The 27263-nt window shown below is 56.8% G+C and overlaps 2 protein-coding genes across 5 annotated transcripts in view; both read right to left on the bottom strand.

Annotated features, from left to right (window-relative positions):
• Positions 1-505: 505 nt before the first annotated feature.
• MFSD5 (major facilitator superfamily domain containing 5) lies at positions 506-14796 on the bottom strand. Of its 4 annotated transcripts, none has more exons than XR_007508407.1 (5): positions 14676-14796; positions 12274-13785; positions 3229-6534; positions 1502-2481; positions 506-1115 (listed from the first exon to the last, which is right to left on the bottom strand). XR_007508407.1 is itself a non-coding variant. In XM_049819547.1 (2 exons), exon 2 carries the CDS (start codon positions 13731-13733, stop codon positions 12366-12368), a length of 1368 nt encoding a protein of 455 aa, XP_049675504.1. In that variant the 5' UTR covers positions 13734-13785; positions 14676-14796; the 3' UTR covers positions 12120-12365. The 4 variants fall into 4 exon arrangements, 1 of the variants encoding a protein (XP_049675504.1); XR_007508408.1 differs by having other exon boundaries at positions 1502-2055; XR_007508409.1 differs by lacking the exon at positions 3229-6534 and having other exon boundaries at positions 527-1115; positions 1502-1589.
• Positions 14797-27213: 12417 nt separating this feature from the next.
• Positions 27214-27263, bottom strand: part of LOC126046694 (tensin-2-like) — a 5354-nt gene continuing 5304 nt past the window's right edge. The window contains exon 7 of the mRNA XM_049819432.1: positions 27214-27226. Coding sequence (XP_049675389.1) covers positions 27214-27226 — 13 coding nt within the window. The remainder of the gene's footprint in view (positions 27227-27263) is intronic.

The following is a 27263-nucleotide window of genomic DNA, read 5'->3' as shown; positions in this document are numbered from 1 at the left end:
CGGGACTGTCAAATGCTGTGCACAAGTCCAGGTAGTTGACATCAATTGCTTTTCCCTTAGCCACCAAGACTGTAACCCCGTCATAGAAGGCCACCACATTTGTCAGGTACAATTTGCCCTTAGTGAAGCCTTGTTGGCTGTCTCCAGTCGCCTCCTTATTTTCCACGTGCCTTAGCACAGTTTCCAGGAGGATCCACTCCATGATCTTGCCAGGCACATGTGATCATTCTGTGCACAGCACCAGAAGGGCCCTCCACATAGCTCCATTAGATCACACTTAACAGGATCAATCAATCAAATTCTTCTGCAACATCGATTAGTCATAGGAGATCAGAATTCCACAGTAGAAAGTTTAGATGACTTAAATAGCAGTTTTATTAGAGTATGTATGACCTTCAGGACTAAATTATATCATAATGGGGAGAAAAATGAACATACACAAACAAAACCAAAATTACAGATCAGAAGATCTCATCTCAAATTTAACCCCGTGCTGAACAGGCAGAAGGACTATCCCTTCTTCTCATCCTGCCAAAGAGCAGTTCAGAGAGTTGTCTATATGGTATCCAATTAACATTTACCAATTCTGATGCTTTTCTGTACCAAAAAATTGTCTGATATAGTCTAAAGGGAATTTTTAGAATGCACTAACAGAAATCTGTTCATGTTAGAATAGCTTTATTATCACTAGCCCTGAATTTAGGCCACTAATCTAAATCCTTTCTTTTTCTGATTTGTTTTTTTGTTTGTTTTTTTTTTTTCCTAAAAACACACTCAACTATTTTCTTAACGTTTCTAAAAAATTAGAAGTCATTTATTCTTTCCTCATGCACAGAAGAATTTTCAGTCAACTGCTTAAAGATTCTGACCATGCACTGATAAAACCTAAGACTTGCCCCAAACTGCCAAATATTTAGATCACTTGAACACCTGCCAAAACCAAAATCCAAACTTATCCTTCCATTCAACATTACCTAACATTTTTAAGCATGGATAGGACTTCCGATGGCAAATGGGAATGCTTTACATCAAATTCAGTCAGATCTGGCTCTAGCAAAGGAGGAGGCGGTTCTTTCGGCTGCAGAGTTGGACATTCCCTATTGCCACGCAGAATCCTACAAAGAAAAACACAAGTCAGAAAGTTCAGGAAGTCTCCTCATTTGTCTTAAGTATGGGCTGTATACTGACACCATAAGGCTGACTGCAACACTAAATGCGCACCATGCCAAGTTACCCATTATCAATTTGATAAAACAGTAGCATTCCACCCTCCTGCCTTTCTTCAGCCAAACTAGAGACAGTGCTGTTGTGTGCACAAACCACTTCATTTCAACAACCTTCCCAGCAAAATGCTAGGCTGACGCACAGCTGACAGGACTTTGAAAAAACAGCAGCTGCGGAAAAGTGCCATATGCTAGGGAAAGGCTGCACACGACAAACAAAACCCCCACAAAACCAGCCACTAGGGCATGAATTTTCCCTTTCCCAAAAGCCCAAGTACCTTTTAGCCAAAGATAAAACTTTTGCCCGCTTCTGCATCCTTTGGCGAGGCACAGTGTTCCCAACCGGAGAGTTGGAAGAGTTGCAACCTAGGAGGAAATAATGAAAACAAAAACATTTACGAAAAACCAGAACAGGCCAAAAAAACAACCCACTAGTTCCAACCCTGCAAAGGCTCCAACTCATCTACCAAGTCATCAGAGCATGAGCAGAGTGAAACACTCGTATAAGACCTTGGAGGGCTGGAACAGCATCTGTTTCAGGATCACTTTCTTCCTAGAAAGCAAGTGGAGTACGGTTTGATTTTAATAAGCAACTACTACAGTGGTAATGGATGGTAGAAGGGGAAAAAAAACCCAAACTTAGCTATACAGTTCTCACTCAGGAACATCCAACATCAGGCAGACGAGCAACATTTAAAGCTCCAGTAGCCCTACGGTGTCTGTGCTGCTTCATTCTTGAGCTGGTGACAAACAGCACCACTTGTCACATGCAGCAAAGCTTTTGCTTGTTTTTAGTAGTTACTAAGTTCCACCTTCTGGAGAAATGCAACAACTGCAAGAGCGAGAAAACACCTCATTAGTTACTTTCCAAACATTACTGGTTCTCCATTTGTTTCTCAAAGAGTAAAATCCTAGGAAGAAGTTTCTCTCACAAAAGAAATCTTGAATTAGTTTGGAGGCTCTTTTTTTTCTTTAAAGTAAAATCTTGGTATTTTATCAAAAACACATGAAGTACAATCAACAGCAGTTAGTTTCTAATATTTTATGGCTTATTCAGGAATAAAAGCAAAAAAACCAAGGTCTAAAACCCCAAACGGAAAACTACCTGAGATGCTTTTCCCACCTGGAATTCTAAGCATTCTTTACTTACACGTGTTACATATAAAGAGCTGAATATTAAAATTACAAAGTTGCCGGCAACACGCGCAGTTTCCTTTCATTGAGGGCTGGTTTGGCCAAGTTCTACTTCAAGGCTGATCTGCAATGCAAAAGCGAGATTCAGGGAGTAATCTCCTCCCTCCACAATGAAACAGAGCTCCAAAACCAGCCCAGTGTCCAGTCGAGTCCAAGTATCTGAATTCACCTCAGCGAAGTTCAGCAGCGTGTGAGACAGAAGGCTGCAGCAGTTTGCAAGAGAAAGCGTTCCTCGGCAAGCAGTTATTTCCCTGTGCCTTATTTTTCTATAGATGTTGGTGTTCAGTGCCCTGGCAATGCGAGTGCACAATGGGAAGTAGACAATAACATCATTTGCTTTCCTTTGCTTTCCCGCACAACCTTTGCTTTCGCTTTATTAAACTGTCCTTATCCTGACCCACAAGCTTTTTGTTATATTTTCTCTCCCCTGTCCAGCTGAGGAGGGGAGTGATAGAGCGGCTTTGGTGGGCGCCTGGCGTCCAGCCAGGGTCAACATACCACAATCATTTATATTGAGTTTATTTTAGAAACACCTGAAAATAGAGGGTGGGTTTGGTGGGTTTTTTTAACAAAAGCTCTTGTTCACAATACTAACGTGAATCTTCATGTAACAGTGCTCAAGAATGTTTTCTAAAATACATACTCACCCTTGAAAAAGGAGTTTCAAAGCAGTAAAATTCTTATCTGCTGTACCTCGTTTTAGATGCAGCACTGTTACAGATAGGTAACTGTTGCTGGCGTTCCTTCCCCTCCAGGCAACTAATTCTTTAGGACCCTCAAAGAGAAACCATGCAAGCTACAAGTTACTTACCTAGTTTAAGCTGGGGTTTTGTTTCTAGGAAGATGCTAGAGAAAGTGTTCCAGAAACGGTGTTTTGCTGATATTTCACAGTGAAAGAAGACAGCTAATGGAGCAACCAAGAGAAATTCTGCAGCCATTCCTGGAGGGAGGCAGGGCAATGTTGTTAAGATTTTGGGTTCTGCACTTACTTATTTTTAACTTAAAAGACGTCAGGAAACACTGCTTAAACTTTTCGGAGGTTTTGATCTTAAAGCCGTTCACCTTTACAAAACTGAAAGATCTTGACTTTGGATCTAAATGTACGTCTCGCTGTGGAGAGCGGAAAACATCATTTTGATACCAAGAGGCTATGAGGGGGTGGTTAAGTGTGGTTAAGCAGGGCTCGCTACGCAATTTCTGCTAAACCAGCTTGTGCTTAGCTTGGAGAGTGATTGCAGCCAGGTGAGGGGTGTGATGTAAAATTAGGCTGTACAGATACACCAGAATCCTTCCAAGAAAGGCTGGGCTCAGAACAAAGCTTCCTGTCGCTGAACTGCTGGCTCTCACACCAGCCAGTCTGGATTTCCTTCTAATAAAGAATTTCTCTCTACTAAAGACCGCTATAAGCACATTGCACTGTCAGTATCTGCACTGGCTTTGAGTGTCTTCTCAAGGTACTTACTAGTTCACAGCTCACGCAGCAAGCTACACACACAGCTAAGCCTCTACTCATGAGCCTTTCTGAGACTTTCAGGGAACCCTCTGACCACATACTATGTGCTTGTCCGCACGGAGCAGCAGAGACAAGTTTGGTTTGTGACAGAATGAGGAGAAAGGGCTTGACAGATCAATCATACAAATGCAAACCAGCCTTGAAGGGATTCAAACAAGCGGCCTTTGAGAGGAAGGCTGTCCTACTTTGAACTAGTACATTAAGGGAAAACTAAATAAACGTGTCTGTGCTTGACCACACACCTCAAAGCAGAGACTTTCCTCAGTGCTGAAAATAAAACACCAGTAATCCCATCAGTACTGGCCTCAAAAGACTCACAAGCCAAACTGTAAAACTGGAAAAGCCCAACAGAAATTAGGCAGGGCAGAAGCTCAGATGTCGCTCTCAGTCCAGGAGTTTTCCTACCCCTCGCTCTTGGGACCGGTCAATGCAAACGTTCAAATGTTCTCTCAGATGGAGACCCAGTACTTGGCATCTCCAAAGGGGTCACCGGGCTCATCTCCCACTTCCAGACATGGCAGATAAACTGTTCCTACCCTTCCCTTACCGACTGCGTTCCTGGCTGAACCCTGCAGTTCCACCACTCACGTTATCGCCTGGGTTTGCTCTGGTGGATCCAGGGTTTCATCCCCATTTACCGAGCCGGCACGGTTTTTCCTGTATCGTTGCCTCAAAAAGTTCAGCCTCCAAGTGAATTACACTCCTTTGTTCACCAAGTCAAGTTTAAATAAAACTGCTAGAAAAACCACAGAGGTTGTTACTAAACAAAGCAGACACACAGTCATGAACCTGACGTTCTCACCCTTCTTGCAACAAAGTGTGAGTCTTGCAACTACTAGGACTAGTTAGTAGTCAGTTAGGGAATACTAACTATGTGTACAATTTGGGAGGCTCATGGCTTGGTTCTCATCTGTCTGAAGTGCTTAAGATGGAGAAATGGATAAACAACAACTACGTATGAAGTTGGTTAGATCTTATAAGTTAAGGAAAAAAATGGGATTTTTTTCTTCATGGAAGACAACATAATAAAAAAACCAAAGTATGGGTATGATTACTCAATCCTTTTAAAGTCTTTTCCCCCCGGTTAGTAAATACTAAGCATGAAGAACCAGCAGAACAGCCAAATGCAATATTGCTTTAAGGGAAATAAAACTACTATACACTAAACTACCATAACTACTTACCTGTAGTTACCCAAAACTTGTCCTTCAGTCAATCACTGAAAATACAGCTCTGCAGGCAATAGAAGCAACATGAACCTCATCCTACAAATCACCGAACAAAAACTGAAGCAGGTAATATCAAGGGTAGTTATCATCAGAATGTAAGGTCCTGCCCATTACAGAGTAAGAGAGACATGTTTGCTCTTCGAGGTGCCTAATCTGCTAAGTGACAGAAAAAGATATTGACATCTAAACCTATGCCAAAAAAAAAAAAAAAAAAGTGGATTTCTCTCAGTGGAAAAATTACTGAATTAATTAAATAACTAACTAACTAAATGAATCAGGGACATTAACAGTCAGATTCTCTTAATAGTTGATAACTGCCTCACAATCAGTGCAAGTTTCTTAAAGTTTTTCTTTCTCAATCATATAGTACAGAACAAAGTGTTCGTAGAACTTACATGACAAAACACAGAATTTAAAAACCATTTTAAATGTGAATCTTGTGATGATCACAAAGACAATCTTTAGATAATCTTCTGTCATTTAGCTGACTTTTATTCTGCCACAGGGGAGAAGGGAAAAAACCCTCTCGCAAATCCATCGCGGTAACGTCCAATACTGGCCCCATTTGCAGTCTTTCTCGATCATACCGATCATATCCGAGAGCTGTTGCAGCATTTCAAGGCTTCATGCCAAAAAAATTTTAGTTTTATTGGGCCATCAAAACCCCAGATGAGCCTCCAAAGATTTGCAGTCCTTCCTTACTGTTAAGAAAGCTGAAGGACTAAAGGAAAAAGATTACTCAAAACTTACATACTTACACTTCTGCTGAAGATGTAAATGAACAGCTAACAAGTTCTGGGACTCAACACCAGCAACAGTTTTGGCGAGAAGCTTATGGAAACTTTACAAAACAAACGGTGTGTCCTTCCATCACATATGCCTCATCAGAGGAAGAGATAAATACAAACATTAGGGATAAATACCATAGAATGCTGTCACAGGTAGGAACGGCATTTAAAAAGGGGGGTGGGAAATAAAAACATGCATAGAATTCAAGAAGGAAAACCAAGTAAATATTGTACAAATAATATAGCCAGGTTCGGAGAACACCACAAAATTCTTACTATGTGAAAACCTGATAAAAGTAGCATCAGCAACATCCCACCTTCATTAAAGGAATTATTCAGATTGCAGAGTCTTCGCCCTTTATCTCAAGAAGAAAAGCCATAAGTTCTTTAATTTCTAGTGATTAAATACATTTCCCTAATCCCAGCCTTGCAACAGTGACTGTATTGTTGGGTTTATTTTTTCACACAAACTGTCATTACAACTAAGACGAGAGGAACGGTTCTGCCCAGGAACGCTGACAGCAGCAGGCGCCGTGTGCAGGAACAGAATCACAGAACCTCCCGTTACATCACGTTTGTCGTTCACCCTGAAAGAAATTCAGCCTTATTAGTCCATCAGAAAAAAACATACATACTGCTAGAACACTGACAGTGTATGTGCACGGGAATTTTGAGGAGGGGAAAGAAGGGGGAAATAAAGGGCAGACAAAAGGAACAAGCCCAGTTCCAGAGGAATCACTCTGGCCACCGCACCAGGTATTAAAAATCTTTCTTTCTTCGATTTCTCTCCCAGTGTCATGTAGAGAAAATAGCAGGGAGAGCTAGCTTGGAAATGTAAGCAACTTCTCCTCTCCCCCAAATCTATTCAGAAATTCTTCTCTCAGAAGTTCACTTCCGACTCGCAAGTTTTAGGCAAACGGAGCCTTTATCCTTGGAATTGTGCCGCTTGTGACTTACCTCAAAATTCAAACATTATTAGTAATATTACTAATCGGTAGTAACTATTATTACTATCATTGCTAATAATAGTAACTATTATTAGTAATTACTGGCATTATTTGCAGAGGTGTGAGCAGCACTTAATTAGAATGCCTTTTCAAACCTTTTTTATATCCAAATGGCAGAGTCACTTGCCCTTCCCCCCACTGCAATACTGTCACACCGTCTGCTTTGTCTTTGGTTTATTTATTTATTTGCTATTGAGGCACTTTGAGGATATTTTCTGCTAATTTCAGCTTCAAAATGTATTGACTGTACATTCTTAGGTACCTTTTCCTTCTTGCTTCTTTTATATTTCTTTTCATGGTTTCTAGTATTTTATTTTTCATAGTACTGAAAATTATGCTCAACATTTCAAAGGACACAGGGGGAAAAATGGCGCTCTGCACCAAAACATTAAACAATTTTATTTTCCACATTACACCAGTGAGTTCAGCTAAGCTGTAAAAAATGGCTAATGAGCAACACAAGTTACCATGGCACAGCTCCACAGTCGATCTTCCTACATGTGCATACTGATGCCCCTGTTTAAAAAGCAACAGAACTATTGAATGTTTAATCTGTTAAGGGTAAACGTGAATGGTTTCAGGTCTTACAAACACAGTGCAAAACAGAGACTTTCAGGAGGAATTTCCACAAAGATAGGAGCTGAGGTCTTCAAATAAAAAGACTGAAAATGACTTCAAAGGAGGCCAGTCTTACAGATCCACACAAAAGAAGTTTAACTTCTATAATGCACCGAGACTACTTGGTACAGAAGTTTTATATACTCTTAATTCTTTAACAGGTACAGCAGCTGAATCCCAGCGCCCCATTCTCCCTTTGATATTTTTCATACTGTTAAGGGCCTGAATACTAACCGGAAAATAGGAAACTCCTGAGAGAAAACACAACTACTTCTGCAGATTCTTACTTTTACCTTCCTTATTCCTTTTTAGCCTTGATGTTTGAGAAAATAACCTCAGGTGGGACAAACTAAACAAATCGTACTTTACCTTAATCTGAAAAAGACACTGCTATTATACACCACGGCAAGAGCTGGCCAGAGACTTCTCAGCTGTAATCGCTGTTGTTGCAATCATAAGAATGCAGAGAATTAATAAAATAAAACCAAATCAAATTCATTTCACTTTGATGAATAAGCATGAGCAGCAGCAAACCCCATGATAATTTGAGAAAAGAGAGAGATAAAGAGAAGAACAGAAAAAAGTCCTCAAAATCCCCCAAAAGATGCTGTGTCCTCCCTTCCCATAACCTCAGGAGACCAGGGTGGCCAGGGAACTGCTCCGAGTCCGTCTGATACCCGCCGTGTTCCCAGAGCCTCTGAATGATGGGAAACCCTGTTCCGACCAAACAGCGGTATCACTGCATCCTCTTTTCCACTTAAAAGAGCTTTATTTTTAAGATTTCTTTTCACTTAATTACTAATGCAAGGGAAAACATCTCCTACATAAGCGGCATGAAAGTCTGCTTGGCATTCCTGCCTTCCCTTGTGCAAGACTTGTGATTTAAACCCACCTCGTAATGGAAAAAGGCAACTACCAAATATACTTTGTGTATTATACACCTACTTTGTGTATTATATACCTAAACACCTTGTGTGTTATACACCTAAACAGACGTTTTGGGGAGATCTCTACCTTGGGGGAGGACGGGAAGGTCCCCCAATTTGGTTGCACGACTTACCCTTCTCACTTCTGTGTTAACAGACCCGATGAGGGAGAGAGCTTGAAACGGCAATTCAAAGAGCTGTACAAGACCGCAGAATCACACATCAAATTGGAGTGTAAGAGTCTCTTAACGTACTTTCATTATGGCAAATTCAGTCACCCCGCAAGGTCCAAACCGTTACTTTGCCCCCCTGCCCCCCAACTCAGCATATTGGGAAGGAAACGGGCATTGAAATCATCGTTAACGTTACTACTCATTTGAGAAATCTTGTACCGTGAGACAGCAGCCTCCAGCACTGATGCCAAGGTAGCAAAAAAAACTGATTTTAATTGCAAGCAGCAGAGCGCTGCATAGGCAAGGCATGACTGGTGAAGGAACCAGCAACACCGCCTCACCACCTTTCAGTGGGCTTTACCACTATACCCGATTTATGACCTGGGAAAGAAAACACAGTCGGGAAACATCAGCTCTGTCTCATACTAAAATACCACCCAACCCACCAGGTATTCCTCCTGCCTGGTAACAAACGTGTGTTGTACAGAAATCTGCTACTGTAAACCTCAGTATCCAGATTTCATGGCTTGAGAAAGTTTGTTCCTCTATTTTATACAGCGACACAAAACCAGATTTTACTGTACAGACTTTACTGTGTAACATTCAAGGGCACATTACAAAAATCCCTCTGACATCAACAGAAAACAGAACTTTAGCACCTCCGTGAACTTCACCAACAAAGCTTCATTTCATTTGAAACAAGATTCTCACCACTCTTTTTTTTCTTTAAGTCCTTTTTGACAACCAAACTTTTAAAATAATTTCCCCCATTTATATTTCCAGACCAAAGAAGGAAAAAAAAGTAGTTACATACCCTGTCTCTCAAATCCCCCAAAAGGCATATCAGATTTTCAGTTCTCATGATATCTAATCAAGTCTACTTCATTACAGACAAGGCTAAAAAGCTCATCATGCTGCAACTGATTGCAAACAAGATAGTGCCCACATCTGATAAAGACCTAATTGTCTGAATCGCCTACATTTCTGCAGGCCAAATTTCCTGCCATTTTGCACATATTCAAAGCTGATGACCTTTTATACCTCTGTAATTAGTCCTCTGTGCCTTTACAACCAGAAAAGCAAGTTGCCCCTTTACTCTCCCTAATTCGGCACTCCATCTGTAAAGGGTAAACTGCACCATTTACTCAGCACCTACCAGTCAGAACAGTACACGGGGGAAAAAAAACAAACCAAAAAACAAAACCAAAAACCCACAAACTCCAACCTTTCAAAGTCATGTCTGGAAAGGCCCTTTTAAGATAAACATGCCGATTTCTAAAAGAAGAAATGGAAAAAGCAGGACAAGTTGGTGGACCCAAATTCAATAAGCACCATTTTTATCATGCTTTTCTAAAAAAAGACACTATGAAATAAGGATGCTGGCATAGACAAGCACTATAAAAAAACAGTCAAAAAAACCCAAAGCAGAAACCAAAACGAGCAGTTTGTTAGTCCCTATCAGTAACATCACAGCACAGTAGGAAAAGTATAATGCGAATACATTGATTCTGCACTAGAATGTAACCAAGATTAATGATACAGATGTTTGACTGCGGAAAACATCCACTAGAATTTCATTTCGGTATACAATCAGGCTTTGCAACCCAATCCTACAGTTGCAAAAAATACTTCCTAATTACGAACGTAAGTTTAAAAAGATGAGTCGGGTCAATTCTACTGAAGTGAAGCTCCGCATCCAGCTCTCCGCTGCAGTCAGCAAGATGCACGTGATGCGTGTGATGATCTCCTCTCTTCTCCGCGTCTCCCCAGTCTCCAGCCATGCCCCAGTGGGGTGGCCCCGGAGCTGGGGGGCATCAAGATGGGGGCAATCCTGGGGGCAGGGTGGATCCCATCCAGCCCCATAGACGTGTGTGTGTGTCTACATGGTGTAGCAGGTCACTAACCATTTCCCCTTGGATTATAGGGGCTTCATTCTGCTCCCCGACCCTGTCTTCCAGCTCAGGGGGCTGGGTACCCCGGGAACAACTGCTCTTACTATTAAAGACCGAGGCAAAGGCGGCACTAAGAACCTCAGCCTTTTTCTCAGCCTTTGTCACTATGTTCCCCCCCGCATCCAAGAAAGGATGGAGATTCTCCTTAGCCGTCCTTTTGTTGCTAATAGCCAGATTAAGTTCCAGCTGGGCTTTGGCCCTTCTAGTTTTCTCCCTGCATACCCTCACGACATCCCTGTAGTCCTCCTGAGCTGCCTGCCCCTTCTTCCAAAGGTCATAAACTTTCCTTTTTTTTTTCCCCAGAGTTCCAGCCAAAGCTTTCCATTCAGCCAAGCCAGTCGTCTTCCCCGCCAGCTCGTCTTTCAGCACATATGGACACCCTGCTCCCGTGCCTTGAAGATTTCCTCCTTGCATAACGTCCAGCCTTCCTGGACCGCTTTGCCCTTCGGGACTGCCGCCCGAGGGGCTCTGCCAACCAGGCCAGCCTGCCCTCTGGCAGTCCAAGGTGGCAGCTCTGCTGACCCCTCTCCTTCCTTCTCTGAGAATTGAAAACTCTATGCTTTCGTGATCACTGTGCCCAAGACGGCCTCCAGTCATCCCATCACCCACAAGTCCTTCTCTGTTCACAAACAGCAGGTCCAGCGGAACACCTTCCCGAGCCAAGTGCCTCCCCAGCTGTGTCAGGAGAGTCTCTTCCACACGCTCCAGGAACCTGCCGGACTGTTTCCTCTCCGCTGGATTGTATTTCCAGCAGACATCTGGTAAGGTGAAGTCAATGACTGTAAGAGGGTCAGACTCTGTTACAGTGGCTGGCGTGTGTAAACCCCTAACAGCGTTCAGGGACCTCCACCTGCAATGGGTGTGGGTGTGCAAGGACCCCCAGGTAACAGGCATGGATGTGCAAGGGCCCCCGTGCAACAGCAGACTGGTGACGTGCACACAGGTAGTGTGCAACAGGGTGCTGGTGTGCAGGGACTAGCACACAACAGCTTTACGGTGTGCAAGGACACCTGTGCAATGGGAGCAGGTGTGCAAGGATGCCTGTGCCCCAGGCGTGCAGGGACCAGCGTGCAACGAGACCGCTGGCGTGCAGCGAGGTGCCAGGATCGCTGCCCAACGCAGCACTTGGAGTGCGGGCAAGTGTGCAACGGGGGGGGGGTGTGCCATGTGGCGTGCAAGGGGCTGCCTGTGGATCAGCGTGCAATGAGGTGCTGGGACACAGCTCTGTGCAGAGTGGGACAGTCACGTGCTGGTGCAACAGAAACGCCGGTGCACGCAGAAACTCCCCTGTGCACCAAGGACAACTGTGCAACACAAACCCCAGCGTGCACAGAACTGCCCCCGTGCACCGGGGATGATTGTGCAAGCTCTGCACACCACTGCTCAGGACAATAAGGTTCTAGTGTGCAACTTGCACGCACACAGACCCCCGTGCCGGGCAGGGGGGCAGGTCTGGAGCAGGTTCCCCCAAATAACTGTGCGGAGGGGGGTGGGGATCTGCAGAAACACCTTTTATTTGTTTTGTTTTTTTAAAAAAGAAAAAAAGAGAGAATACACCTCCCCACATGCTTCCAACCCTCCCTGCCACCACAAAGGCAGTGGGGAACAGGACATTTTGGGGGTCACCAGCCACCCAGGGCGGCCACTCACCCCATAGCAATGGGTCAGGGTGTCCCCACATCCCGTCGTGGTCCCTTCGGGTGGGGGGGAGGAGGGGGGATGACACCTGTCACGGGACCCCGTCACAGCTCAGGCACAGCATCGGTGGCATCAGCCTGTCCCGGCGGCGTGGGCAGGCGGAGCTCGGCGTCATGGCGGCTGAGGGTGAAGAGGCGGCCGACGGCCAGCAGTGCCAGCAGTGCGACGGCCGCACAGACGCCGAACATGCTCCTGGTGCCCGTCTGACGGTCGCTGTCGTGGAGAACCAGTAAACCCAGACAGGCCAGTAAGTTCAGGGGGAGGCGAAACCAGTTCATCACCCCCAGGCGATCCTTCTCTGGCACCACTTTCCGTCGGAGGAAACCCATGGCCGGGAAGTAGAGCCCACAGGAGAGTTCGATGAGGAGGAAGGCAAGGAAGGACTCGGCGGGGCTCTCCTGGCCGGGGTTGGTGGAGAAGGTGAGCATGAAGAGGGAGAAGAAGACCAGGAGAACGGCAAGGGAGAGGAGGTGGACGGGCTGGAGGTGGTACCTCTTGGAGACAGCCAGGTGGTAAAGCGAGGAGCCCAGAGTGCTGGCAGCCATGAAGCTGGAGAAGACGATGCCCAAGGGAGCACCGTGGGGATCCAGGACGGGGGTCCAGAGGAAGATGAAGATGTAGATGACACTTTCAAACAGAGCCTGGATGGTGCCCAGGAGAAGGACGCGCCGGTCAGAGAGGAGGCACTTCAAACCGTCACCACAGGTTTTGGAGAAAGCTCGTTTCTTCCCATAGTTTTCGTCCCAATTTTTCACGGCAAAGACCCCCGACAACACCAGGAGGGGGATGGAGACCATGAATGGAGCCACTGGGCCCAACCCTAACCACTCAGCGAAGAAATCGGCCACCCCCCCAGCACCCACAGCGATGATGTTGTTCCAAAAAGCCGCCCGGGAGAAGGTGACAGCGATCCACTCGGTCGGAAAATCGTACCGCTCCACGTGCTCATGGACGTACCACGCCTCGAAGGCGGAGAAGAGCAACGCTGTGGACAACCCCCCTAAAACCCTCCCCACCGCCAGCACCAAATAATCCCGGGAGAGTTTGACCAAACAACAAATTGAATAGGTCAAGGAGAAAAGGACGCAGGATTTCTTCCGACCCAATCGGTCTACTAAGGAAGAGGAAACCAACCCAAAGAGGACGCTGGAGGCGAAGCCGCAGACGTAGAGAATGGCGATCTGTCCCTCCAGAAAGCGATAGTGCTGGTAGAGTTTGTAGAGGTAGGGTCCCTGCAGCCAGTCGGCGGCCAGTGCCGGCAGGTAGACACGGTAGTAGCCGCGCTGGAAGCGGCGGAAGGCCGGGTTGGCATGGTGGGGGGCAGCAGGGGGGCGGGAGCGGCAGGCAGCCAGCTCCAGCGCCAGGCAGGCGGCCAGGAGGAGGGCACAGGCGGAGTAGGAGGCGAGCAGCATGGCGCCAGGGAGATCATCAGCATCGCCGGGCCTGGGAGCAGCTGCAGAGGTCCTGCACGGGGAGGGGAATGGGGGACAGTGGGTCTGCGGGTGGGTGGTGGCTCCTAGGGGAAGGTCCCCCGCAATTAGCCCCCCAGCTCACCCCAAAAGGCACCTCTGGCTTCATCAGCCCCCCCAACACCCCCTCCCCTGTCACCCTCCTGCCCCAGGCATCCCTCTCCCCACTGTGCAGCTCCCCCCACCTGCCTCAGGGCCCCCAGATCACCCCCCCAGCACCTATACATCCCCCCTGGTCCTGCCCCACGCATCCCCACAGCACAGCCCCCACAACCCCCCCACCCCATACGGCTCCACAGGCCCTCTCCTATCAGACCCACAGCTCCAGACCCACAGGGCCCCTCTCGGATACCTCACAGCCCTGGGTCCCCCGGCCCGACATGCCGCCCCAGAGCCCCCACCCCCACCCCAAGTGCCCCTTATAAGCCCCCATACGGCCCTCATACGCCCTGTAGACCTCCACAGCCCTCCCCGACCCCACACACACCCACAGACCCTACAGCACACGCCCCCCCCCGGCTCCATACGGTCTCCATAGGCCCCACAGCCCCCCCAACCGCCCCATACAGGACCCATAGGCCTCACACACACCCCCGGCCCCATACAGGACCCACAGGCCGACAGCCATCCCTGGCCTCATACGGGACCCACAGGCCCCACACGGGACCCACAGGCCCCACGGCCCCATACAGGACCCAGAGGCCCCACACGGGACCCACAGGCCCCACACGGGACCCACAGGCCCCACGGCCCCATACGGGACCCACAGGCCCCACATACCCCCCTCTGCCCCCCCTGGTCCCCACAGCCTCCCCCCCTCGGTCCCCACAGCCTCCCCCCCCCCACCTGCTCCTCAGCTGGGGCAGCGACAGCGCCTGAACTCACCCGCTTCCGCCAGGCGCCGGCCGCTGCCGCCCCGGGCGCCGCCATCTTAGCCCGCGTCACGTGATGCGGGCCCTCGCTCCCCCCGCGCTGAACTTGCCCCTTCCTGTCAGCTTCGCCCCCCAACGGGGGGCGGGGGGGGTGTCTATAGGGCGGCTATGGGGCCGCGCTGCCTATAGGGCCCTCCGTGGGGTGCCTAAAGGGCCCTCTGTGCCTATAGGGCCCTCTGTGAGGCGTCTGTGGGGCAGTAGGGCCTATGGGTCCCCTCACAGGGGGTGTCTCTGAGGTGGCCATGGGACAGCGGTGCTTATAGGGCCCTCCGTGAGGTGTCTGTGGGGTGCCTATGGGGTGGGGGTGCCTATAGGACCTCTCAGAGGGGTGCTGTCAGGTATCTATAGCGTGTCCCTGGGGCAGTGGTATCTGCGAGGGCTCGCACAGGTTCCCTATGGGGTGGTTTTAGCGTATGCATGTAGCTGCTGTGACTATAGGGCCCTGTCAGTGGTGTCTGTTGGTTGCTATAGGGTGCTTATGGGGCAGTGGTCACGGCGTGTCTGTAGGTTGCCAGTGGGGCAGCAGTGGCTATATGGTTTTGTATGGGGTGTTTGTGGGGTGTTTAGGGTGTCTGGGGGGCAGAAGTGGCTATAGGGGCCCTTGTGGCGTGTGTGGGGGTGTCTATAGGGTGTATAGGGGGTGGCACTGCCTCACAGGGGGCCTGTCACAGGGCATCTGTGGGTGCCTATGGGCCAGTGGTGCCTATAGGGACCTGTATGGGGTGTCTGTGGGGTGCCTATAGAACCACAGAATTGTTTAGGTTGGAAAAGACCTTTAAGATCATCACATCCAACTGTTAACCCAACACTGCTGAGTCCACCACTGAACCACGTCCCTAAACATCACGTCTGCATGTCTTGTAAATCCCTCGAGGGACAGTGACTCCACCACATCCCTGGGCAGCCTGTTCCAGTGCTTGACAACCCTTTCGGTGAAGAAATTTCTCCTCATATCCAACCTAAAGCTCCCCTGGTGCAACGTGAGGCCATTTCCTCTTGTCCTATCGCTTATTACTCGGGAGAAGAGACCGACCCCCACCTCACTACAACCTCCTTTCAGGTAGTTGTAGAGAGCAATGAGGTCTCCCCTCAGCCTCCTCTTCTCCAGGCTAAACAATCCCTGTTCCCTCGGCTGCTCCTCACAGGACTGGTGCTCTAGACCCGTCACCGGCTTCTTTAGACACGCTCCAGCATCTCAGTGACTTTCTTGTAGCGAGGGGCCCAACGTCGGACACGGTGTTCAAGGTGCTGAGTACAGGAGGGCGATCCCTTCCCTAGTCCCGCTGGCCGCACCATTTCTGACACAAGCCAGGATGCTGCCGGCCACCTTGGCCACCCGGGCAAGCGGCCAGCTCATCTTCAGCCGGCTGTCGACCAACACCCCCGGCTCCTTCCCTGCCGGGCAGCTTTCCAGCCGCTCGTCCCAGTGCGCGGGGCTGTTGTGACCCCTCAGCCCTGCCGAACCTCGCACCGCTGGCCTCAGCCCATCAACCCAGCCTGCCCAGATCCTGCTGTGGAGCCTTCCGGCCCTCCAGCAGATCAACGCTCTCGCCCGGCCCAGTGTCGTCGGAAAAGTGAGGGTGCGCGGATCCCCTCCTCCAGACCGTCGATAACGCTATGAAACAGAACCGGCCGCCAGCGGGATCGAACTCCCTGCACCGCCGCTCTGGCACCGGCCAACCCGCCAGCCCTCGACCCAGACTTCGGAACCGCTCGGCAACCTTCGGAGCCGCTCGGCGGCAGCCGGCAGCGTTCGTTTCCGCTCGGCGCCGCTAGGTAGCGCCCGATCGCGCTCGGCGCCGCTCGGCAGGGCTCGGCGCCGCTCGGCCCACCCTATAGGCCGGCTGCAGGGCAGGGCAGGGCAGGGCAAGACAAGGCAGGGCAGGGCAAGGCAGGGCAGGGCAGGGGGCAAGGGCGGTCCCGGCAATGCACGGCGTGGATGCACAGGGCTGTGCAGCATGGCTTGGCCCAGCATGGCACGGCTGAGTGCAGCATCTGGCTGCGGCACGTGGCCCGGCACAGCCATGCATGGATGCGTTGAGTGCCCTGGTACGGCCATGCGTGGCACAGCATGGCACAGCCGTGCATGGATGCGTTGAGTGCCCTGGTACAGCCATGCATGGCGCGGCACGGCACAGCTGTGCACGGCTGCGTTGCGTGCCCTGGTACAGCCATGCATGGCGCGGCACGGCACAGCTGTGCGCAGCTGTGTTGAGTGCCCTGGTACAGCCATGCATGGCGCGGCACGGCACAGCTGTGCGCAGCTGTGTTGAGTGCCCTGGTACAGCCATGCATGGTGCGGCATGGCACAGCTGTGCACAGATGCGTTGATTGCTCTGGTACAGCCATGCATGGCGCGGCGCAGCACAGCTGTGCGCAGCTGCGTTGAGTGCCCTGGTACAGCCATGCATGGCGCGGCATGGCACAGCTGTGCACAGATGCGTTGAGTGCCCTGGTGCAGCCACGCATGGCGCGGCATGGCACAGCTGTGCGCGGCTGCATTGCGTGCCCTGGTACAGCCCTGCACAGCACGACTCCTTGCAGCCCTGCGCGGCTGCGTTGCACGCCCTGGCACGGCACGGCCTCGCTCAGCAAACGCGGGTGCCCTGTGAGGTGCCCTCCCTCCCGCGTGGGCCCAGCGCAGCTCATGCGAGGCCAAGCTGCCTGCGGCGGCGCTGAGCTGCTGCGCTCGCATGGGATTAGCTGGGGGGGGGGGTGTCACAGGGGACAGCTCCCCCCGCACACGCTTGCACACCAGCACGTGAGGGCAAACCCACATGGCACCAGGTTCTGCAATGTGCCCCCCCCCCCCCCGGTGCACGCTGCTGTCCCCGTGCAACAGCCCCGCTGCGCGTGCAGCACGCCCCCCCGTGCCACGGCAGCCCCACACTGCGGCGTGGCACCCACGGTCCCACGCAAATAGCCCCCCCCCAGTCGTGCAAACACCCCCAATGCCCCACGGTGCTAATACCCCCCATACCCCACGCCTGGTGCAATTGCCCCAACCCCTGTGCACCAGCCCTGCTCCTTCTGCAATTGCCCCCCCGTGCAAACACCCCCCCCCTCACCCTTGCACAACCCTGGGCGGGGGGGCAGCCCTGCCCATGCCTCAGTTTCCCCACTTTGGGGGGGGGGGGGGAAGGCACCCCCATACTCACCACAGCTGCTGGGTGCCTGCCCGAGGGGTCCCAGGGTGGGGGGGACACCCCGGGCACCCCTTCACTTGATGCTCAGTCGGGGGCGGCAGGCAGGGCAGCGAGGGGGGGGGCAGGAAGGGGGGCACCGGGGGGGGCAGCACCGGGAGGGGGGACAGCACGTCGGGAGAGGGGAGCAGCAGGGTGGGGGGCAGCAGGGTGGGGGGCGACAGGCTGGGGGGCGACACTGGGGGCAGCAGGGAGGGGGGCAGCCGAGGGGGTGACACTGAGAGTGACAGGGTGGGGGGTGCCAGGGTGGGGGGTGACACTGCGGGCAGGTGGGGGGGGGGGGAAGCAAGGGGGGCGGCACGGGGGGTGACAGGGTGGGGGGCAGCAGGGGGGGGGACAGGGTGGGAGGCAGCAGGTGGGGGGACAGGCAAGGGGGCAGCAGAGGGGGCAGCAGGCAGGGGGGCAGCAGGGGGGGTGACACTGGGGGGGGCAAGCGGGGGGGCAGCAGCAGGCCATGGGGAGCCCCCCGCGGCGGCGGGGCCGGGGTCCCGGCCAGCCCAGTCCCATGGCGGTGCCGCCCCCGGCCCCCCCCCCCCCCGTGTCCCATCCCGGGGGATTTACGGCCCAAAGCCGCTGAGCGGGGGCGGGCAGCGCACGTGGCAGCACCCATGGGTGCGGGGGCTGGGGCCGCCCTGCTGCCCCCTGCGCGCACACACACACACACACGCCCCGCGGTGTGACCGGCCCCACGCGCGACACCCCGCGGGGCGGGGCTGGGCGGGGCGGGGCGGGGCCGGGCGGGGCGGGGCGTCCCGGGGGTTTGTGCTGCCCCCTGGCGGGGACCGGGAGCGTTGCGACACGGCGAGGGGGGGGGGACACGGGCAGAAGGATGGGAGGGACATGGGGACGTGCGAGGCACGCGTGGGGGTGCCGGGGGCGTGGGGGGGACAAAGTGGGGTGACATGGGGTGACAGCGGGGGGGGACGCAGGGTGTCCTGGGGGGGCTGCGGGTGCGACACAGGGGGGTGGCACCGGGCTCTGCCACCCCCTCGGGAACGTGTGTGTGCGTGGGCGTATGTCACACCGGGGGCAGCACACGCGTGCCAGCGTGTCGCCCCCCCGTAGCGTCTCAGCGGCTGCGTCTGTGTGCAGGGTTGACACGTGTGGCACCCGCAGCGTGCAAACGTGTCAGCCAGGGCCTGGCCTGTGCGTGCGAGCGCGTCACCCAGGACGTGCCATGTGTGTGCGAGCGTGTCACTTAGGACATGCCACGCACATGCAAGCGTGTCACTGAGAACATGCCATGCATGTGTAAAAGTGTCACCCAGGACTTGCCATGCAGCATAAATGTGTCACTCAGGACATGCCATGTGTGTGCAAGCGTGTCACTTAGGACATGCCATGTGTGTGCAAGCGTGTCACTTAGGACATGCCACGCACATGCAAGCGTGTCACTGAGAACATGCCATGCATGTGTAAAAGCGTCACCCAGGACGTGCCATGCAGCAGAAACGTGTCACCCAGGACGTGCCATGTGTGTGCAAGCATGTCACTTAGGACATGCCACACACATGCAAGCGTGTCACCCAGAATATGCCATGCATGTGCAAAAGTGTCACCCAGGACGTGCCGGGCAGGTGTGTGTCACCTGGGACATGCCATACACACGCAAGCGTGTCACCCAGGACATGCCATGTGTGTGCAAGCATGTCACTTAGGACATGCCACTCACATACAAGCGTGTCACCCAGAATATGCCATGCATGTGCAAAAGTGTCACCCAGGACGTGCCGGGCAGGTGTAAGTGTGTCACCCGGGACATGCCATACACACGCAAGCGTGTCACTCAGGACATGCCATGTGTGTGCGAGCGTGTCACTTAGGACATGCCACGCACATGCAAACATGTCACTGAGAACATGCCATGCATGTGTAAAAGTGTCACCCAGGACGTGCCATGCAGCATAAACGTGTCACTCAGGACATGTCACGTGTGTGCAAGCGTGTCACCCAGGACATGCCATGTGTGTGCAAGCATGTCACTTAGGACATGCCACGTACATGCAAGCGTGTCACCGAGAACATGCCATGCATGTGTAAAAGCGTCACCCAGGACGTGCCATGCAGCAGAAACGTGTCACCCAGGACATGCCACGTGTGTGCAAGCGTGTCACCCAGGACACGCCACGCTCACGCACGGGCCCCGTCCCAGCCCCCACAGCCACGCGTGTCCCCGTCCCCTTAGGGGGTGGCAGAGCCGTGTCCTCGCCGTGCCGTGCCGTGTCCTCGCTGGTGTCGTCCTGCGGTTTGGGAAAAAATGCGGCGGGTTTCAGGGCGGCGTCACATGACGGAGCGTGCAGGGCCCGGGCGGCGCACACGCACCCACACACGCACCCACGGCCACGCCAGGTGAGCGGGGGTGGGGAGGGGTGGGGGTCCACGGGGGGGAGGGGGCTGCCGGGTGAATGTGAGGGGGGGGGATGGGACGTGAGCGCACACACACGTGTGCGAGAGCGTGTTTCCCCGGGGGATTACGCGTGTGAGCACGCGTGTGAGCATGGGGGGGGGGGAGGGAGGAGTGGGGTGTGAGTGGGTGGGCGTGAGCACGTGGGAGGGCGTGGCTGTGTCCCAGTCAGGCGTGGGCGTGCGACCGTGGGTGCCAGCCCGTGCACGTGTGTGCGCAAGCACGTAAGCGTGCAAGGCAGCGTCCGGGTGTGTGCGCGCGCGTGCGTGTGTGAGCACGAGTGTGTCTGAGGGGGCGAGCGTGCCCACGGGTGCACCGGCGTGCGCGTGCCCTCACGGCTGTGCGCAAACGTGCGGCCGCCCGCGCCGGCGCGTGCGAGGCAACGCGTGCAAGCGTGTACCCCCGTGCGCGTCTGTGACCCCCCCCACCCGGGGACGCGCCCTGCACACACAAACACGCGTGTCCCACACCCCCGGCACACGCGTGTGCCCCCCGCCCCCCTCCCCCGCCTCCGTGCCTCAGTTTCCCCAAGGCGCCGCAGCCGCTGGCCGGGAGGGAGGAGGAAGAGGAGGGGGGAGGGGGGAGGAAGGAGGCGGGGGGAGGGGGGGAGGCCCCGCAGCCGATGGGGTCATGGAAAAAGGTTTTGGGTGGAAAAATCCTCCCCCGGCCGCTCAATGGCGGCTTTGTTCGGCCCGGGGGCCCCGCGGCAGCAGCCCCCGCCCCGCCCCGCGGGGGTGTGTCCCCCCGCCCCCCCCCCGTGCCTCAGTTTCCCCACGGGGCGTGGGTTGGCACACGCCGGGAGACGGCGCGGAGCGTTGGGGGTGGGGGGGGCTGGGGAGCGCGGGGCAGCGTGTGCAAGGGCCGGGAGGGGCGTGCAAGGGCGTGCAAGAGCGTGCAAGGGCATCGAACGCTGTGCGATGGAGTCAAATGCCGCGCAAAACCGGTGCAAAGCCGTGGCACGCCGGGCAACGGTTCACCGTCCGTGCAAGGGCGTGCAAAGCTGTGCAACACCGGGCAATTCCGTGCAAAGCTATGGAATGCTGTGCAAGGCAGCGCAAGGCAGTGTGATGGCGTGCAAAGCCGTGCAAGGCAGCGCAAGGCAGCGCGATGCTGTGCAAAGCCGTGCAAAGCCGTGCAAGGCAGCGCAAGGCAGTGTGATGGCGTGCAAAGCCGTGCAAAGCTGTGCAAGGCAGCGCGACGCCGTGCAAAGCCGCTCACGCCACAGCGTGCTGAGCAATGCCACGCCACGCCGTGCAATGCACTGCAAAGCCGTGCAAAGCCGTGCAAGGCAGCGCGACGCCGTGCAAAGCTGCGCGAAGCCATGCAAGGCAGCGCAAGGCAGCGCGACGCCGTGCGAAGCTGCACGAAGCCATGCAAGGCAGCGCAAGGCAGCGCGACGCCGTGCAAAGCCGTGCAAAGCTTTGCAAGGCAGCGCGATGCTGTGCAAAGCTGTGCAAAGCCGTGCAAAGCCATGCAAGGCAGCGCAAGGCAGTGTGATGGCGTGCAAAGCCGTGCAAAGCTGTGCAAGGCAGCGCGACGCCATGCAAAGCCGCTCATGCCACAGCGTGCTGAGCAATGCCACGCCACGCCGTGCAATGCACTGCAAAGCCGTGCAAAGCCGTGCAAGGCAGCGCAAGGCAGCGTGATGCCGTGCAAAGCCGTGCAAAGCCGTGCAAGGCAGCGCGACGCCGTGCAAAGCTGCGCGAAGCCATGCAAGGCAGCGCAAGGCAGCGCGATGCCGTGCAAAGCCGTGCAAAGCTGTGCAAGGCAGCGCGATGCTGTGCAAAGCCGTGCAAAGCCGTGCAAAGCCGTGCAAGGCAGCGCAAGGCAGCGCGACGCCGTGCAAAGCCGCTCATGCCACAGCGCGCTGAGCAATGCCACGCCACGCCGTGCAATGCACTGCAAAGCCGTGCAAAGTCGTGCAAGGCCACGGTGTGCCGCACCGTGCCGCGCGACGGCGCGGCACGCCGGGCAGTGCTGTGGCACGGCGTGCAATGCCGCTGCGCCCCGCGAGAAGCCCGTGCGACGCCACGCGAGGCCGCGCGACGCAACGCCGTGCGACGCCGTGCAGCATCGTGCCGTGCAAACGAGGTGCCTCCCCAGGCTGAGCCTCACGGGGGGGGGGGGACACCCACCCCCCCCTCCCCACGGGGACCCACCACCGGCCCCCACCATCCTGCACCCGTGGGGCCCCGCCGGGCCGGGTGCTGGCGTGGGTGGGAGTGGTGCACCCCGGGCGGGGGTGTGGGTGCAGCTTGGGGGGGGCAGGAATGCGGCCGGGCGGGTGCTGCCGGCACAGGCCTCGCACGCCCTCGCACGCCTGCGCACACGGGGACACGCCGGCTGCCGCGCGGCACGGCCGTACGCCGTGGGGCACGGCAAAAGGGGGAGAGGGGGGTCACGCGCGTGTGCGATCGCACACGCAGTTGCGCGTGCCGTCACGGTCGCGCTTGGTCACACGCACGCGTGCGCGGTCTTGTGCGCTCGTTCAGTCCTCTACACCCTCGCCCACGCCTCTGCGCGTTTGTACACGCTCCTGCGTGCCCACGCACGCTCGTGCAAGCTCACAGTCGTGCACACTCCCGCGTGCCCATACACACCTGTGCACGCTCACGCACCCTTGTGCACGCTCACACCCGCTTGCACACGCTCACGCACCCCCTTCCATGCCCGCAGACGCTGGCGCACGCTCACACGTGCTTGTGCGCGCTCCCCCCCCAGCTCGCGAACATCCACGCCCGCTCGTGCACGCTCACACCCGCCTGTGCACGCTCACACTCGCCCCCTTCCTAGTGGCAGCTGCTCCGGGTGCCCCTGGCCCCACGGGAGGGACCCAGGTGTCCAGGAAACACCCGTGGGCGGGGGGGGGGGGGCAGGGAGGTACCTGCCTGCCCCCCCCCCCCCGGCACCCCACGCACGGGGACACGTGTGAGTTGGCGTGACCCACGTTGGGGACAGGGACACACCGGCAGGAGGCCTTGCACACGCGCGTGCATCGGGGGCCCCGTGGCACTCCCGGCCCAGCCCGTAAGGCATCACGCACAACCCGGCGTGCAAACTCCTCGCACGAGCACGGGCATGCTGGTCCTGGGCGTGAACACGCTGCTCACGACGGACGGCCCCCCCCCCCCCGTCCCTACCTCGTGCAACACTTGCACAGAAACCCCCCACCCCGTGCAAACCTCGCACCAACCCCTTGTGCCAGCCTTGCACGGAACCAACCCCCCCGGAGCCCCTCGCACCCCCTCGTGCCCCCTCGCACGGCTCCCAGCCGCCCGGCCCCTGCGGCGTGGCCTCGTGCGAGGGCCGTGCGAGGGCCGTGCGAGGCCACCAGCAGCCGGCTGGAGAAGGGGGGGGCTCGGCTGCTGGTTTTAATTACCCGCGGGCGGCCGGGGCTAATTGGGACCTTTTGGCTGCGGTGAGGGAGGGGGATGGGGGGGGGGGGGTGCGGGGGGGCCCTTTTGGGGGCCACCACGTGGCATCGGGGACAGGAGTGGGGCCCCTCGAGGGACCGGGGCACACGTGCGGTGGCACAAAGGGTGGCCCGGGGGGGGGGGGGGGCACACGAATGAGGGGGCATGGGGTGGCACAGGGGGACACGCGTGGGGGGACACGCGTGGGGGGGACACGCGTGGGGGGGACACGGGTGGCACGGGGGGGTTGGGCGGGACATGAAGGTGTCCCCACTGCTTTGGTCCCCCTGGTTGGGTGCTGGGGGGGTGACGTGGGGACTGGGGGGCTGGGGAGGGGGGGACACGAGGCGTGGGGGGACACGGGATGGAACTGGGGGGAGTGGGGAGGGAGAACTGGGGGGATTGGGAGGGACCATGGGAAGTGGCACGGGGACTGGGAGTACTGGGAGGGACTGGGGGAGGTGACACGGGGACTGGGGGGACTGGGAGGGACTGGGGGAGGTGACACGGGGACTGGGAGGACTGGGAGGGACTGGGGGAGGTGACACGGGGACTGGGGGGACTGGGAGGGACTGGGGGAGGTGACACGGGGACTGGGGGGACTGGGAGGGACTGGGGGAGGTGACACGGGGACTGGGGGGACTGGGAGGGACTGGGGGAGGTGACACGGGGACTGGGGGGACTGGGAGGGACTGGGGGAGGTGACACGGGGGCTGGGGGCGGGGCTGGGGGCAGGTCAGGGCACCGCCTCCCTGCCGGGGGGGTGTGACACTGCGTGACCCTGTGTGACACGTTGCGTGTGACACCGCGTGTGTGTGACACCGCGTGTGTGACACTGCGTGTGTGTGTGACACTCTGTGCCCATGGCACTGCGTGTGTGTGACGTTGTGCGTGTGTGACACTGTGTGCGTGTGTGACGCTGGGTGTGACACCGGGTGTGTGACACCGGGTGTGTGACACTGCGTGTGTCTGCGTGACACTGCGTGTGACACGGTGTGTGTGTGACACGGGGTGTGTGTGACACCGCGTGTGTGTGTGACACCATGTTTGTGTGTGGCACTATGTGTGTGTGTGCGTGACGCTGCGTGTGCGCGTGACACTGCGTGTGTGTGTGACACTGCGTGTGTGTGACACTGCGTGTGTGTGTGCGTGACGCTGCGTGTGTGCGTGACGCTGCGTGTGTGCGTGACACTGCGTGTGTGTGACACTGTGTGTGTGTGTGCGTGACACTGCGTGTGTGCGTGACACTGCGTGTGTGTGACACTGCGTGTGTGTGTGCGTGACGCTGCGTGTGTGTGTGACACTGCGTGTGTGTGACACTGCGTGTGTGTGTGCGTGACGCTGCGTGTGTGCGTGACACTGCGTGTGTGACACTGCGTGTGTGTGTGCGTGACGCTGCGTGTGCGCGTGACACTGCGTGTGTGTGTGTGTGACACTGCGTGTGTGTGACACTGCGTGTGTGTGTGCGTGACACTGCGTGTGTGCGTGACACTGCGTGTGTGTGACACTCGCGTGTGTGTGTGCGTGACACCGCGTGTGTGCGTGTGACACCGCGTGTGTGTGTGACACCACGTGTGTGTGTGACACTCGCGTGTGTGTGTGTGACACTGCGCGTGTGTGCGCGTGACACCGCGTGTGCGCGTGACACCGCGCGCGTGCGTTTTTGTGCGCGACGCCGCGCGTGACACCGCGTGTGCGTGACACGGCCCCGCCGACCCGCCGCGCCTCCGGCTCCCCCCCCGCATCCCCCCCCCCCCCCCGCCGGCGGCGCGCGTGCCCGCCCGGCCCCGCCCCCTGCCCCGCCCCCTCCCTCAGGCCCCGCCCCCGCCCCGCCCCCGCCCCGGTCGCTGGGCCGCGGGGCCGGGCCGGGCCGCGCCGCACCCCGCCGGGGCCGGGGCCGGGGCCGGGATCGGGGCCGGGATCGGGGCCCGGGGGCCGGTGAGGTGGTTTTTTCCCCCCCCCCCCCTCCTCCGCCATGTACGACTGCCTGGAGGCGCTGGCGGGGCCGCGGCGGCTGCACGACGTGACCAACCGCGGGGCCTGCGCCCTGCGCAAGGCGGGGTACGGGCCGCGCTGCGGGGCCCTGCCGCCCTTCGCCTGGCCGCCGCCCGCCCGCCGCGGTACGGGGGGGGGGCGAGCGGGAGGGAGGGGGCGGGAGGGGGGCCGGGACGCGGTGCGGGACCCCGACAGCGGGAGCGGGGCCGGGGAGGGGGGGGGGCGGAGAGGGGGGGGAGAGTGTTCACGCGTGTCTGCGACCCACGGGGGGGGGGAGTGTGAGTGGGGGGGGTGAGTGTGTAACTGAGTGTGTAACTGAGTGTGTAACTGCCAGTGCGTGAGTGTGAGTGAGCGTGAGTGTGAGTGTGTGCCGGTGACGCGCGGGGGTGTGGAAAGTTGGGTGTGTGACGCGCGGGGGTGTGGAGGGGGGGGGGTTGCGTGTGCCTGGGGGGGGGGGGGGTGTAAAGAGGGGGGGAGAGGGGGGTTTGGACATCCCCCCTTATCCCAGTAGCACCCAGTCCAGGAGGGAGCTGGGGGGGGGGTCATACTGGTTTGGGGGGGTGGCACGAGGGACCCCGGGGGGGGAGGGACGGGGATTGCTTTTGGGGGGGGGGGGGGGGCACGGGGATCGGGGACCCGGTTTGGGGGGGGGCAGCAGCAGGAGGGACCCGGTTTGGGGAGGGGGACACAGGGACGTGGACCCCGTTTGGGGGTACCACAAAGGACCCCTTTTGGGGGGGGGGGGTTGAACCCGATTTGGGGTCCTGGACCCATTTGGGGGGCACCAGTAAGGACCCGCTTTGGGGCCGGACACCCCCTGGGGCCTGGGGGGGGGGGGGGGGGGGCAACTGTAGCCACCCACCCCCCCGCGCCCCGTGGAAATTTGGGCACAAACAGACTGGGGGGGGGGGGGGGCACACGGGGGGGGTCCCACCAGCTTCGGGGGGGGGGGGGGGGCTGGCGATGCAGCGGGACCCCCTCAGAGCCCCCCCCATCCCGTCCCGGTGCCCGCAGGCGGGGCTCCCCCCCCCTCCCCGGTGCCCCCCCCCCCTTTTCCCAGCTCCCCGGCCCAACTGGTTCCAGTCCGGGGCTGCCGCACCCGCCCAGCGCCGCTGCCAATGTGGCACTTAACCCCTGCGGGGCCGCCCCAAAACCGGCCTCACCCCCCCCCCGGGGGGGGCTGGGGGGCCCCCCTTGTTCAGCCGGGTGACTGGGGGGGCCAGCAGCCCCCGGCTGGGTAGGGGGGGTGGTCCCCCTAGCCCCCCCCAAATTAGGGAGGGCTGAGGGGGGAGAACCCTGCCTTGAAGCCAGGTAGCCCCCCAAAAACTGAGGAGGGGTTTTGGGGGGGTCCCCACAGTGTCGTGTCCCCTCCCCAATGGGGTGTGCTCCCCCCCCCCCCCGGGTGGTTTTTGGGGTGCTGGTTTTTTTTGGGTTGGTGCCTGGAGTTGGGTCAGCCCCCCCCACCCCCCCCCAAAATCAAAACTTAAACCTTGAGGGGAAACTGAGGCACAGGGAAGGGAACCCCA

The sequence above is a fragment of the Accipiter gentilis genome, chromosome 16 (assembly GCF_929443795.1).
Source record: "Accipiter gentilis chromosome 16, bAccGen1.1, whole genome shotgun sequence".
NCBI lineage: Eukaryota > Metazoa > Chordata > Aves > Accipitriformes > Accipitridae > Astur > Astur gentilis.
The sequence above is the reverse complement of the archived record's forward strand: the minus strand, read 5'-3'. Positions and strand labels throughout refer to the sequence as shown.